Below are 16,305 nucleotides of genomic sequence, written 5' to 3' on the forward strand. Positions count from 1 at the left end.
ATTTCTATTATTATCTGCTGAGTGGAGAGGTAAACTCTTCTATATTTCTATCATTATCTGCTGAGTGGAGAGGTAAACTCTTCTATATTTCTATTATTATCTGCTGAGTGGAGAGGAAACTGCTCCATATATCTATTATTATCTGCTGAGTGGAGAGGTAAACTCTTCTATATATCTATTATTATCTGCTGATAGGAGAGGTAAACTCTTCTATATTTCTATTATCTGCTGAGTGGAGAGGTAAACTCTTCTATATTTCTATTATTATCTGCTGAGTGGAGAGGTAAACTGTTCTATATTTCTATCATTATCTGCTGAGTGGAGAGGTAAACTCTTCTATATTTCTATTATCTGCTGAGCGGAGAGGTAAACTCTTCTATATATCTATTATCTGCTGAGTGGAGAGGTAAACTCTTCTATATTTCTATTATTATCTGCTGAGGGGAGAGGTAAACTCTTCTATATTTCTATTATTATCTGCTGAGTGGAGAGGTAAACTCTTCTATATTTCTATTATCTGCTGAGTGGAGAGGTAAACTCTTCTATATTTCTATTATTATCTGCTGAGTGGAGAGGTAAACTCTTCTATATTTCTATTATTATCTGCTGAGTGGAGAGGTAAACTCTTCTATATTTCTATTATTATCTGCTGAGTGGAGAGGTAAACTCTTCTATATTTCTATTATCTGCTGAGTGGAGAGGTAAACTCTTATATATTTCTATTATCTGCTGAGTGGAGAGGTAAACTCTTCTATATTTCTATTATTATCTGCTGAGTGGAGAGGTAAACTCTTCTATATTTCTATCATTATCTGTTGAGTGGAGAGGTAAACTCTTCTATATTTCTATTGTCTGCTGAGCGGAGAGGTAAACTCTTCTATATATCTATTATCTGCTGAGTGGAGAGGTAAACTCTTCTATATTTCTATTATTATCTGCTGAGTGGAGAGGTAAACTCTTCTATATTTCTATTATCTGCTGAGTGGAGAGGTAAACTCTTCTATATTTCTATCATTATCTGCTGAGTGGAGAGGTAAACTCTTCTATATTTCTATTGTCTGCTGAGCGGAGAGGTAAACTCTTCTATATATCTATTATCTGCTGAGTGGAGAGGTAAACTCTTCTATATTTCTATCATTATCTGCTGAGTGGAGAGGTAAACTCTTCTATATTTCTATTATTATCTCCTGAGTGGAGAGGTAAACTCTTCTATATTTCTATTATCTGCTGAGTGGAGAGGTAAACTCTTCTATATTTCTATTATTATCTGCTGAGTGGAGAGGTAAACTCTTCTATATTTCTATTATCTGCTGAGTGGAGAGGTAAACTCTTCTATATTTCTATCATTATCTGCTGAGTGGAGAGGTAAACTCTTCTATATTTCTATTATTATCTGCTGAGTGGAGAAGTAAACTCTTCTATATTTCTATTATTATCTGCTGAGTGGAGAGGTAAGCTCTTCTATATTTCTACCATTATCTGCTGAGTGGAGAGGTAAACTCTTCTATATTTCTATTATCTGCTGAGTGGAGAGGTAAACTCTTCTATATTTCTATTATCTGCTGAGTGGAGAGGTAAACTCTTCTATATTTCTATTATTTGCTGAGTGGAGAGGTAAACTCTTCTATATTTCTATTATCTGATGAGTGGAGAGGTAAGCTCTTCTATATTTCTACCATTATCTGCTGAGTGGAGAGGTAAACTCTTCTATATTTCTATTATTATCTGCTGAGTGGAGAGGTAAACTCTTCTATATATCTATTATCTGCTGAGTGGAGAGGTAAACTCTTCTATATTTCTATTGTCTGCTGAGCGGAGAGGTAAACTCTTCTATATTTCTATCATTATCTGCTGAGTGGAGAGGTAAACTCTTCTATATATCTATTATCTGCTGAGTGGAGAGGTAAACTCTTCTATATTTCTATTGTCTGCTGAGCGGAGAGGTAAACTCTTCTATATTTCTATCATTATCTGCTGAGTGGAGAGGTAAACTCTCCTATATTTCTATTATTATCTGCTGAGTGGAGAGGTAAACTCTTCTATATTTCTATTATTATCTGCTGACTGGAGAGGTAAACTCTTCTATATTTCTATTATTATCTGCTGAGTGGAGAGGTAAACTCTTCTATATTTCTATTATTATCTGCTGAGTGGAGAGGTAAACTCTTCTATATTTCTATTGTCTGCTGAGCGGAGAGGTAAACTCTTCTATATTTCTATCATTATCTGCTGAGTGGAGAGGTAAACTCTTCTATATTTCTATTATCTGCTGAGTGGAGAGGTAAACTCTTCTATATTTCTATTATTGTCTGCTGAGTGGAGAGGTAAACTCTTCTATATTTCTATTATTATCTGCTGAGTGGAGAGGTAAACTCTTCTATATATCTATCATTATCTGCTGAGTGGAGAGGTAAACTCTTCTATATATCTATTATTATCTGCTGAGCGGAGAGGTAAACTCTTCTATATTTCTATTATTATCTGCTGAGTGGAGAGGTAAACTCTTCTATATTTCTATACATTCCATTATTTTAATGAAGTCGCCTCTTTCATTATTTGAATTTTACGATTAATTGGCTTCTGTGTTCTCCTCAGTTCTCTGACCGTCATAGAGGCTTTATTAATCCTGGCCAATTTTTGACATCCTGTATTCCAGCAGCTGCCTGGTGTTCATGCCATTTCTGTCCTCTTCTTCTATAAGAACTCATTCACACTTGGCTCAATAGAGGGGCTCTTTTAACGTATCTACCTATACCTAAATCATGGAGATCGTCCACTCAGCTTTTTGTCTTATGAAGATCTGTTAGGTGACAAACTTCATTTGTCCAGTGGCTCAAGTGCTATTTGTGAAGCCTAGTGAGTGGTCAGAGATACCTCTTCTGAAGGTCTCGAGGCTCTTTCCATATGAGAAGCTTCTGGTTCTTGGTCTGAGCATTTGTAGAAGTGATTCCAGATGGGTAACATAGTCCCGTCCTCCCACCTTCCTGTCGGCCTTTAGCTTTTGGCGGAGTGGTATTGTTCTGCCTTAATTTACCTTTTCATTGGTCATTTCCCATGTGCTGACAGATTGTGAAGGTAGAATTAGACCTCCTGATAATTAGATTTTCGTACAGCCACCATGATGGCTGCATTATTTTCCTTCTGGTTCTTTCTGATGCCTGATGTCCATTATGTTATTTTGACCACACATTCTCCGATTCTCGAGCATCCAGCACAGCCTGCTGTCTGGGTCCTAACTGTCCACGTGTCCTCCTGCCTGCTGTCTGGGTCCTTACTGCCCACGTGTCCTCCTGCCTGCTGTCTGGGTCCTAACTGCCCACGTGTCCTCCTGCCTGCTGTCTGGGTCCTAACTGCCCACGTGTCCTCCTGCCTGCTGTCTGGGTCCTAACTGTCCACGTGTCCTCCTGCCTGCTGTCTGGGTCCTTACTGCCCACGTGTCCTCCTGCCTGCTGTCTGGGTCCTAACTGCCCACGTGTCCTCCTGCCTGCTGTCTGGGTCCTAACTGCCCACGTGTCCTCCTGCCTGCTGTCTGGGTCCTAACTGCCCACGTGTCCTCCTGCCTGCTGTCTGGGTCCTAACTGCCCACGTGTCCTCCTGCCTGCTGTCTGGGTCCTAACTGCCCACGTGTCCTCCTGCCTGCTGTCTGGGTCCTAACTGCCCACGTGTCCTCCTGCCTGCTGTCTGGGTCCTTACTGCCCACGTGTCCTCCTGCCTGCTGTTTGGGTCTTTACTGCCCACGTGTCCTCCTGCCTGCTGTCTGGGTCCTAACTGCCCACGTGTCCTCCTGCCTGCTGGGTACGAGTGTCCTCTGTGATCTGCATCTTGGTGGATCCACCTTCTCAGGACAGCACTAAGAATTGGCGAGTGGGCAATCCCATGTGCTGCTGGTGGACTTATCACAACCGAATAATCAATTACTATCTCAGAGAGAACCTGTCATCAGGATTTCACACCCACAACTAATGGCATGATGCTGAGGAAATCCTCCCCTTTCTAATGACATGCTAATGAGCTGCACCTGCAGGGGGCGGGCTGCCGCTCTGCCGCCTCCCACCTGCTGCCTGCATCATGTCTCTTATCGACAGGTCAGGTCAACATGAAGGACCCTAGAGGAAGGAGGAGGAGCCAGAGAGCTGTCAGGGCAGACCCCGCCCACTGCACATGCATCTCATTAGCATATCATTTTAATTATGGAGTTTGCTAAAAACGAGAAACTGATTTCTGCAGTAAAATAAAGAAATGAATCAGCGATAAAGCAGCTTTATATAAGTGTCATTAGCCGGGTATAAAATGCTGATGGCGGCTTCTCTCTACCACTGTCTGTCCATACAGGATTACACAATAGTGAGGAAGACGTCGGGCGACTGTGAGACTCCCATCATCCACCACCACGAGCCTGGAGGACGGAGCTGGAAACCCACCGCAATACCTCCCCCGCACTCTCCATCCCACGAGGAGAAGATCCTACAACTCACCAACAAGATGACTGAGCTGCTGACCGGAGAGGTGCCTGCTGGGAGATTACACTGGGGGATTCTGGGTGATGGGAGGAGACTGCTGGGAGATTACACTGGGGGATTCTGGGTGATGGGAGGAGACTGCTGGGAGATTACACTGGGGGATTCTGGGTGATGGGAGGAGACTGCTGGGAGATTACACTGGGGGATTCTGGGTGATGGGAGGAGACTGCTGGGAGATTACACTGGGGGATTCTGGGTGATGGGAGGAGACTGCTGGGAGATTATACAGTGTACACTGGAGGATTCTGGGTGAGGAGAGGAGACTGCTGGGAGATTATACAGGATACACTGGAGGATTCTGAGTGATGAGAGGAGACTGCTGGGAGATTATACAGTATACACTGGAGGATTCTGGGTGAGGAGAGGAGACTGCTGGGAGATTATACAGTATACACTGGAGGATTCTGGGTGATGAGAGGAGACTGCTGGGAGATTATACAGTATACACTGGAGGATTCTGGGTGATGAGCGGAGACTGCTGGGAGATTATACAGTATACACTGGAGGATTCTGGGTGATGAGAGGAGACTGATGGGAGATTATACAGTGTACACTGGAGGATTCTGGGTGATGGGAGGAGACTGCTGGGACATTATACAGTGTACACTGGAGGATTCTGAGTGATGAGAGGAGACTGCTGGGAGATTATACAGTATACACTGGAGGATTCTGGGTGATGAGAGGAGACTGCTGGGACATTATACAGTGTACACTGGAGGATTCTGGGTGATGGGAGGAGACTGCTGGGACATTATACAGTGTACACTGGAGGATTCTGAGTGATGAGAGGAGACTGCTGGGAGATTATACAGTGTACACTGGAGGATTCTGGGTGATGAGAGGAGACTGCTGGGAGATTATACAGTATACACTGGAGGATTCTGGGTGAGGAGAGGAGACTGCTGGGAGATTATACAGTATACACTGGAGGATTCTGGGTGATGAGAGGAGACTGCTGGGAGATTATACAGTATACACTGGAGGATTCTGGGTGATGAGCGGAGACTGCTGGGAGATTATACAGTATACACTGGAGGATTCTGAGTGATGAGAGGAGACTGCTGGGAGATTATACAGTATACACTGGAGGATTCTGGGTGAGGAGAGGAGACTGCTGGGAGATTATACAGTATACACTGGAGGATTCTGGGTGATGAGAGGAGACTGCTGGGAGATTATACAGTATACACTGGAGGATTCTGGGTGATGAGAGGAGACTGCTGGGAGATTATACAGTGTACACTGGAGGATTCTGGGTGATGAGAGGAGACTGCTGGGAGATTATACAGTATACACTGGAGGATTCTGGGTGATGAGCGGAGACTGCTGGGAGATTATACAGTATACACTGGAGGATTCTGGGTGATGAGAGGAGACTGATGGGAGATTATACAGTGTACACTGGAGGATTCTGGGTGATGGGAGGAGACTGCTGGGAGATTATACAGTATACACTGGAGGATTCTGGGTGATGAGAGGAGACTGATGGGAGATTATACAGTATACACTGGAGGATTCTGGGTGATGAGAGGAGAGGAGACTGCTGGGAGATTATACAGTGTACACTGGAGGATTCTGGGTGATGAGAGGAGACTGATAGGAGATTATACAGTATACACTGGAGGATTCTGGGTGATGAGAGGAGACTACTGGGAGATTATACAGTATACACTGGAGGATTCTGGGTGATGAGAGGAGGCTGCTGGGAGATTATACAGTATACACTGGAGGATTCTGGGTGATGAGAGGAGGCTGCTGGGAGATTATACAGTATACACTGGAGGATTCTGGGTGATGAGAGGAGACTGCTGGGAGATTATACAGTATACACTGGAGGATTCTGGGTGATGAGAGGAGACTGCTGGGAGATTATACAGTATACACTGGGGGATTCTGGGTGATGGGAGGAGACTGCAGGGAGATTATACAGTATACACTGGAGGATTCTGGGTGATGGGAGGAGACTGCAGGGAGATTATACAGTATACACTGGAGGATTCTGGGTGATGAGAGGAGACTGCTGGGAGATTATACAGTACACACTGGAGGATTGTGGGTGATGAGAGGAGACTGCTGGGAGATTATACAGTATACACTGGAGGATTGTGGGTGATGAGAGAAGACTGCTGGGAGATTATACAGTATACACTGGAGGATTCTGGGTGGTGAGAGGAGAGGAGACTGCTGGGAGATTATACAGTATACACTGGAGGATTCTGGGTGATGAGAGGAGACTGCTGGGAGATTATACAGTATACACTGGAGGATTCTGGGTGGTGAGAGGAGAGGAGACTGCTGGGAGATTATACAGTATACACTGGAGGATTCTGGGTGATGAGAGGAGACTGCTGGGAGATTATACAGTATACACTGGAGGATTCTGGGTGATGAGAGGAGGCTGCTGGGAGATTATACAGTATACACTGGAGGATTCTGGGTGGTGAGAGGAGACTGCTGGGAGATTATACAGTATACACTGGAGGATTCTGGGTGATGAGAGGAGGCTGCTGGGAGATTATACAGTATACACTGGAGGATTCTGGGTGATGAGAGGAGACTGCTGGGAGATTATACAGTATACACTGGAGGATTCTGGGTGATGAGAGGAGACTGCTGGGAGATTATCCAGTATACACTGGAGGGTTCTGGGTGATGAGAGGAGGCTGCTGGGAGATTATACAGTATACACTGGAGGATTCTGGGTGATGAGAGGAGACTGCTGGGAGATTATACAGTACACTGGAGGATTCTGGGTGATGAGAGGAGACTGCTGGGAGATTATGCAGTATACACTGGAGGATTCTGGGTGATGAGAGGAGACTGCTGGGAGATTATACAGTACACTGGAGGATTCTGGGTGATGAGAGGAGACTGCTGGGAGATTATGCAGTATACACTGGAGGATTCTGGGTGATGGGAGGAGATTGCTGGGAGATTACACTGTGGGATTCTGGGTGATGAGAGGAGACTGCTGGAGATTACACTGTGGGATTCTGGGTGATGAGAGGAGACTGCTGGGAGATTATACAGTGTACACAGGAGGATTCTGGGTGATGAGAAGAGACTGCTGGGAGATTATACAGTATACACTGGAGGATTCTGGGTGATGAGAGGAGACTGCTGGGAGATTATACAGTATACACTGGAGAATTCTGGGTGATGAGAGGAGACTGCTGGGAGATTATACAGTATACACTGGAGAATTCTGGGTGATGAGAGGAGACTGCAGGGAGATTATACAGTGTACACTGGAGGATTCTGGGTGATGAGAGGAGACTGATGGGAGATTATACAGTGTACACTGGAGGATTCTGGGTGATGAGAGGAGACTGATGGGAGATTATACAGTATACACTGGAGGATTGTGGGTGATGAGAGGAGACTGCTGGGAGATTATACAGTATACACTGGAGAATTCTGGGTGATGAGAGGAGACTGTAGGGAGATTATACAGTATACACTGGAGGATTCTGGGTGATGAGAGGAGACTGCTGGGAGATTATACAGTGTACACTGGAGGATTCTGGGTGATGAGAGGAGACTGCTGGGAGATTATGCAGTATACACTGGAGGATTCTGGGTGATGAGAGGAAACTGCAGGGAGATTATACAGTATACACTGGAGGATTCTGGGTGAAGAGAGGGGACTGCTGGGAGATTATACAGTGTACACTGGAGGATTCTGGGTGATGGGAGGAGACTGCTGGGAGATTATACAGTACACACTGGGGGATTCTGGGTGATGAGAGGAGGCTGCTGGGAGATTATACAGTATACACTGGAGGATTGTGGGTGATGAGAGAAGACTGCTGGGAGATTATACAGTATACACTGGAGGATTCTGGGTGATGAGAGGAGGCTGCTGGTTGATTATACAGTATACACTGGAGGATTCTGGGTGGTGAGAGGAGAGGAGACTGCTGGGAGATTATACAGTATACACTGGAGGATTCTGGGTGATGAGAGGAGACTGCTGGGAGATTATACAGTATACACTGGAGGATTCTGGGTGATGAGAGGAGGCTGCTGGTTGATTATACAGTATACACTGGAGGATTCTGGGTGGTGAGAGGAGAGGAGACTGCTGGGAGATTATACAGTATACACTGGAGGATTCTGGGTGGTGAGAGGAGAGGAGACTGCTGGGAGATTATACAGTATACACTGGAGGATTCTGGGTGATGAGAGGAGACTGCTGGGAGATTATACAGTATACACTGGAGGATTCTGGGTGATGAGAGGAGGCTGCTGGGAGATTATACAGTATACACTGGAGGATTCTGGGTGGTGAGAGGAGACTGCTGGGAGATTATACAGTATACACTGGAGGATTCTGGGTGATGAGAGGAGACTGCAGGGAGATTATACAGTATACACTGGAGGATTCTGGGTGATGAGAGGAGACTGCTGGGAGATTATACAGTATACACTGGAGGATTCTGGGTGATGAGAGGAGACTGCTGGGAGATTATCCAGTATACACTGGAGGGTTCTGGGTGATGAGAGGAGGCTGCTGGGAGATTATACAGTATACACTGGAGGATTCTGGGTGATGAGAGGAGACTGCTGGGAGATTATACAGTACACTGGAGGATTCTGGGTGATGAGAGGAGACTGCTGGGAGATTATGCAGTATACACTGGAGGATTCTGGGTGATGAGAGGAGACTGCTGGGAGATTATACAGTACACTGGAGGATTCTGGGTGATGAGAGGAGACTGCTGGGAGATTATGCAGTATACACTGGAGGATTCTGGGTGATGGGAGGAGATTGCTGGGAGATTACACTGTGGGATTCTGGGTGATGAGAGGAGACTGCTGGAGATTACACTGTGGGATTCTGGGTGATGAGAGGAGACTGCTGGGAGATTATACAGTGTACACAGGAGGATTCTGGGTGATGAGAGGAGACTGCTGGGAGATTATACAGTATACACTGGAGGATTCTGGGTGATGAGAGGAGACTGCTGGGAGATTATACAGTATACACTGGAGAATTCTGGGTGATGAGAGGAGACTGCAGGGAGATTATACAGTGTACACTGGAGGATTCTGGGTGATGAGAGGAGACTGATGGGAGATTATACAGTGTACACTGGAGGATTCTGGGTGATGAGAGGAGACTGATGGGAGATTATACAGTATACACTGGAGGATTGTGGGTGATGAGAGGAGACTGCTGGGAGATTATACAGTATACACTGGAGAATTCTGGGTGATGAGAGGAGACTGTAGGGAGATTATACAGTATACACTGGAGGATTCTGGGTGATGAGAGGAGACTGCTGGGAGATTATACAGTATACACTGGAGGATTCTGGGTGATGAGAGGAGACTGCTGGGAGATTATGCAGTATACACTGGAGGATTCTGGGTGATGAGAGGAGACTGCAGGGAGATTATACAGTATACACTGGAGGATTCTGGGTGAAGAGAGGGGACTGCTGGGAGATTATACAGTGTACACTGGAGGATTCTGGGTGATGGGAGGAGACTGCTGGGAGATTATACAGTACACACTGGGGGATTCTGGGTGATGAGAGGAGGCTGCTGGGAGATTATACCGTATACACTGGAGGATTCTGGGTGATGAGAGGAGGCTGCTGGGAGATTATACAGTATACACTGGAGGATTCTGGGTGATGAGGAGACTGCTGGGAGATTATACAGTACACACTGGAGGATTCTGGGTGATGGGAGGAGACTGCTGGGAGATTATACAGTACACACTGGGGGATTCTGGGTGATGAGAGGAGGCTGCTGGGAGATTATACCGTATACACTGGAGGATTCTGGGTGATGAGAGGAGGCTGCTGGGAGATTATACAGTATACACTGGAGGATTCTGGGTGATGAGAGGAGACTGCTGGGAGATTATACAGTATACACTGGAGGATTCTGGGTGATGAGAGGAGACTGCTGGGAGATTATGCAGTATACACTGGAGGATTCTGGGTGATGAGAGGAGACTGCTGGGAGATTATACAGTATACACTGGAGGATTCTGGGTGATGAGAGGAGACTGCTGGGAGATTATACAGTGTACACTGGAGGATTCTGGGTGATGGGAGGAGACTGCTGGGAGATTATACAGTATACACTGGAGGATTCTGGGTGATGAGAGGAGACTGCTGGGAGATTATGCAGTATACACTGGAGGATTCTGGGTGATGAGAGGAGACTGCAGGGAGATTATACAGTATACACTGGAGGATTCTGGGTGAAGAGAGGGGACTGCTGGGAGATTATACAGTGTACACTGGAGGATTCTGGGTGATGGGAGGAGACTGCTGGGAGATTATACAGTACACACTGGGGGATTCTGGGTGATGAGAGGAGGCTGCTGGGAGATTATACCGTATACACTGGAGGATTCTGGGTGATGAGAGGAGGCTGCTGGGAGATTATACAGTATACACTGGAGGATTCTGGGTGATGAGAGGAGACTGCTGGGAGATTATGCAGTATACACTGGAGGATTCTGGGTGATGAGAGGAGACTGCTGGGAGATTATACCGTATACACTGGAGGATTCTGGGTGATGAGAGGAGACTGCTGGGAGATTATACAGTATACACTGGAGGATTCTGGGTGATGAGAGGAGACTGCTGGGAGATTATACAGTATACACTGGAGGATTCTGGTTGATGAGAGGAGACTGCTGGGAGATTATACAGTACACACTGGAGGATTCTGGGTGATGAGAGGAGGCTGCTGGGAGATTATACAGTATACACTGGAGGATTCTGGGTGATGAGAGGAGACTGCTGGGAGATTATACAGTATACACTGGAGGATTCTGGGAGATGAGAGGAGACTGCTGGGAGATTATACAGTATACACTGGAGGATTCTGGGTGATGAGAGGAGACTGCTGGGAGATTATACAGTATACAATGGAGGATTCTGGGTGATGAGAGGAGACTGCTGGGAGATTATACAGTACACACTGGAGGATTCTGGGTGATGAGAGGAGACTGCTGGGAGATTATACAGTATATACTGGAGGATTCTGGGTGATGGGAGGAGACTGCTGGGAGATTATACAGTATACACTGGAGGATTCTGGGTGATGAGAGGAGACTGCTGGGAGATTATACAGTATACACTGGAGGATTCTGGGTGATGAGAGGGGACTGCTGGGAGATTATACAGTATACACTGGAGGATTCTGGGTGATGGGAGGAGACTGCTGGGAGATTATACCGTATACACTGGAGGATTCTGGGTGAGGAGAGGAGAGAAGACTGCTGGGAGATTATACAGTATACAGTGGAGGATTCTGGGTGGTGAGAGGAGACTGCTGGGAGATTATACAGTATACACTGGAGGATTCTGGGTGATGAGAGGAGACTTCTGGGAGATTATACAGTATACACTGGAGAATTCTGGGTGATGAGAGGAGACTGCAGGGAGATTATACAGTGTACACTGGAGGATTCTGGGTGATGAGAGGAGACTGATGGGAGATTATACAGTGTACACTGGAGGATTCTGGGTGATGAGAGGAGACTGATGGGAGATTATACAGTATACACTGGAGGATTGTGGGTGATGAGAGGAGACTGCTGGGAGATTATACAGTATACACTGGAGAATTCTGGGTGATGAGAGGAGACTGTAGGGAGATTATACAGTATACACTGGAGGATTCTGAGTGATGAGAGGAGACTGCTGGGAGATTATACAGTATACACTGGAGGATTCTGGGTGATGAGAGGAGACTGCTGGGAGATTATGCAGTATACACTGGAGGATTCTGGGTGATGAGAGGAGACTGCAGGGAGATTATACAGTATACACTGGAGGATTCTGGGTGAAGAGAGGGGACTGCTGGGAGATTATACAGTGTACACTGGAGGATTCTGGGTGATGGGAGGAGACTGCTGGGAGATTATACAGTACACACTGGGGGATTCTGGGTGATGAGAGGAGGCTGCTGGGAGATTATACCGTATACACTGGAGGATTCTGGGTGATGGGAGGAGACTGCTGGGAGATTATACAGTACACACTGGGGGATTCTGGGTGATGAAGAGACTGCTGGGAGATTATACAGTACACACTGGAGGATTCTGGGTGATGGGAGGAGACTGCTGGGAGATTATACAGTACACACTGGGGGATTCTGGGTGATGAGAGGAGGCTGCTGGGAGATTATACCGTATACACTGGAGGATTCTGGGTGATGAGAGGAGGCTGCTGGGAGATTATACAGTATACACTGGAGGATTCTGGGTGATGAGAGGAGACTGCTGGGAGATTATACAGTATACACTGGAGGATTCTGGGTGATGAGAGGAGACTGCTGGGAGATTATGCAGTATACACTGGAGGATTCTGGGTGATGAGAGGAGACTGCTGGGAGATTATACAGTATACACTGGAGGATTCTGGGTGATGAGAGGAGACTGCTGGGAGATTATACAGTGTACACTGGAGGATTCTGGGTGATGGGAGGAGACTGCTGGGAGATTATACTGTATACACTGGAGGATTCTGGGTGATGGGAGGAGACTGCTGGGAGATTATACAGTATACACTGGAGGATTCTGGGTGATGAGAGGAGACTGCTGGGAGATTATGCAGTATACACTGGAGGATTCTGGGTGATGAGAGGAGACTGCAGGGAGATTATACAGTATACACTGGAGGATTCTGGGTGATGAGAGGGGACTGCTGGGAGATTATACAGTGTACACTGGAGGATTCTGGGTGATGGGAGGAGACTGCTGGGAGATTATACCGTATACACTGGAGGATTCTGGGTGATGGGAGGAGACTGCTGGGAGATTATACAGTATACACTGGGGGATTCTGGGTGATGAGAGGAGGCTGCTGGGAGATTATACAGTACACACTGGAGGATTCTGGGTGATGAGGAGACTGCTGGGAGATTATACAGTGTACACTGGAGGATTCTGGGTGATGAGAGGAGACTGCTGGGAGATTATACAGTACACACTGGAGGATTCTGGGTGATGAGAGGAGACTGCTGGGAGATTATACAGTATACACTGGAGGATTCTGGGTGATGAGAGGAGACTGCTGGGAGATTATATAGTATACACTGGAGGATTCTGGGTGATGAGCGGAGAGGAGACTGCTGGGAGATTATACAGTATACACTGGAGGATTCTGGGTGATGAGAGGAGGCTGCTGGGAGATTATACAGTATACACTGGAGGATTCTGGGTGATGAGAGGATACTGCTGGGAGATTATACAGTACACAGTGGAGGATTCTGGGTGATGAGAGGAGGCTGCTGGGAGATTATACAGTATACACTGGAGGATTCTGGGTGATGAGAGGAGACTGCTGGGAGATTATACAGTGTACACTGGAGGATTCTGGGTGACGAGAGGAGACTGCTGGGAGATTACAGTATACACTAGAGGATTCTGGGTGATGAGAGGAGACTGCTGGGAGATTATACAGTATACACTGGATGATTCTGGGTGATGAGAGGAGACTTCTGGGAGATTATACAGTGTACACTGGATGATTCTGGGTGATGAGAGGAGACTTCTGGGAGATTATACAGTGTACACTGGATGATTCTGGGTGATGAGAGGAGACTGCTGGGAGATTATACAGTACACAGTGGAGGATTCTGGGTGGTGAGAGGAGACTGCTGGGAGATTATACAGTATTCACTGGAGGATTCTGGGTGATGAGAGGAGACTGCTGGGAGATTATGCAGTATACACTGGAGGATTCTGGGTGATGAGAGGAGACTGCTGGGAGATTATACAGTATGCACTGGAGGATTCTGGGTGATGAGAGGAGACTGCTGGGAGATTATACAGTATACACTGGAGGATTCTGGGTGATGAGAGGAGACTGCTGGGAGATTATACAGTATACACTGGAGGATTCTGGTTGATGAGAGAAGACTGCAGGGAGATTATACAGTATACACTGGAGGATTCTGGGTGATGAGGAGACTGCTGGGAGATTATACAGTATACACTGGAGGATTCTGGGTGATGAGAGGAGGCTGCTGGGAGATTATACAGTATACACTGGAGGATTCTGGGTGATGAGAGGAGACTGCTGGGAGATTATACAGTATACACTGGAGGATTCTGGGAGATGGGAGGAGACTGCTGGGAGATTATACCGTATACACTGGAGGATTCTGGGTGATGAGAGGAGACTGCTGGGAGATTATACAGTATACACTGGGGGATTCTGGGTGATGGGAGGAGACTGCTGGGAGATTATACCGTATACACTGGAGGATTCTGGGTGATGAGAGGAGACTGCTGGGAGATTATACAGTATACACTGGAGGATTCTGGGTGATGAGAGGAGACTGCTGGGAGATTATACAGTATACACTGGAGGATTCTGGTTGATGAGAGGAGACTGCTGGGAGATTATACAGTACACACTGGAGGATTCTGGGTGATGAGAGGAGGCTGCTGGGAGATTATACAGTATACACTGGAGGATTCTGGGTGATGAGAGGAGACTGCTGGGAGATTATACAGTATACACTGGAGGATTCTGGGAGATGAGAGGAGACTGCTGGGAGATTATACAGTATACACTGGAGGATTCTGGGTGATGAGAGGAGGCTGCTGGGAGATTATACAGTACACACTGGAGGATTCTGGGTGATGAGGAGACTGCTGGGAGATTATACAGTGTACACTGGAGGATTCTGGGTGATGAGAGGAGACTTCTGGGAGATTATACAGTGTACACTGGATGATTCTGGGTGATGAGAGGAGACTGCTGGGAGATTATACAGTACACAGTGGAGGATTCTGGGTGATGAGAGGAGACTGCTGGGAGATTATACAGTATACAATGGAGGATTCTGGGTGATGAGAGGAGACTGCTGGGAGATTATACAGTACACACTGGAGGATTCTGGGTGATGAGAGGAGACTGCTGGGAGATTATACAGTATATACTGGAGGATTCTGGGTGATGGGAGGAGACTGCTGGGAGATTATACAGTATACACTGGAGGATTCTGGGTGATGAGAGGAGACTGCTGGGAGATTATACAGTATACACTGGAGGATTCTGGGTGATGAGAGGGGACTGCTGGGAGATTATACAGTATACACTGGAGGATTCTGGGTGATGGGAGGAGACTGCTGGGAGATTATACCGTATACACTGGAGGATTCTGGGTGAGGAGAGGAGAGAAGACTGCTGGGAGATTATACAGTATACAGTGGAGGATTCTGGGTGGTGAGAGGAGACTGCTGGGAGATTATACAGTATACACTGGAGGATTCTGGGTGATGAGAGGAGACTTCTGGGAGATTATACAGTATACACTGGAGGATTCTGGGTGATGAGAGGAGACTGCTGGGAGATTATACAGTATACACTGGAGGATTCTGGGTGATGAGGGAGACTGCTGGGAGATTATACAGTATACACTGGAGGATTCTGGGTGATGAGAGGAGACTGCTGGGAGATTATACAGTATACACTGGAGGATTCTGGGTGATGAGAGGAGACTGCTGGGAGATTATACAGTACACACTGGAGGATTCTGGGTGATGAGAGGAGACTGCTGGGAGATTATACAGTATACACTGGAGGATTCTGGGTGATGAGAGGGGACTGCTGGGAGATTATACAGTATACACTGGAGGATTCTGGGTGATGGGAGGAGACTGCTGGGAGATTATACCGTATACACTGGAGGATTCTGGGTGATGAGGAGACTGCTGGGAGATTATACAGTATACACTGGAGGATTCTGGGTGATGAGAGGAGACTGCTGGGAGATTATACAGTATACACTGGAGGATTCT

At 46.6% G+C, this 16,305-nt stretch overlaps 2 protein-coding genes across 2 annotated transcripts in view; one reads left to right on the forward strand and one right to left on the reverse strand.

Annotated features, from left to right (window-relative positions):
- LOC143808882 (uncharacterized) overlaps positions 1 to 16,305 on the reverse strand; it is a 459,352-nt gene that overhangs the window by 141,118 nt on the left and 301,929 nt on the right. The window lies entirely within an intron of this gene.
- The window catches only part of LOC143808894 (uncharacterized), a 158,073-nt gene that overhangs the window by 25,743 nt on the left and 116,025 nt on the right, over positions 1 to 16,305 (forward strand). Inside the window, exon 2 of the mRNA XM_077292074.1 lies at positions 4,333 to 4,506. Within this exon, the coding sequence (XP_077148189.1) occupies positions 4,333 to 4,506 (174 nt within the window). The remainder of the gene's footprint in view (positions 1 to 4,332; positions 4,507 to 16,305) is intronic.

Source organism: Ranitomeya variabilis, chromosome 2, assembly GCF_051348905.1.
Source record: "Ranitomeya variabilis isolate aRanVar5 chromosome 2, aRanVar5.hap1, whole genome shotgun sequence".
NCBI classification, from domain to species: domain Eukaryota; kingdom Metazoa; phylum Chordata; class Amphibia; order Anura; family Dendrobatidae; genus Ranitomeya; species Ranitomeya variabilis.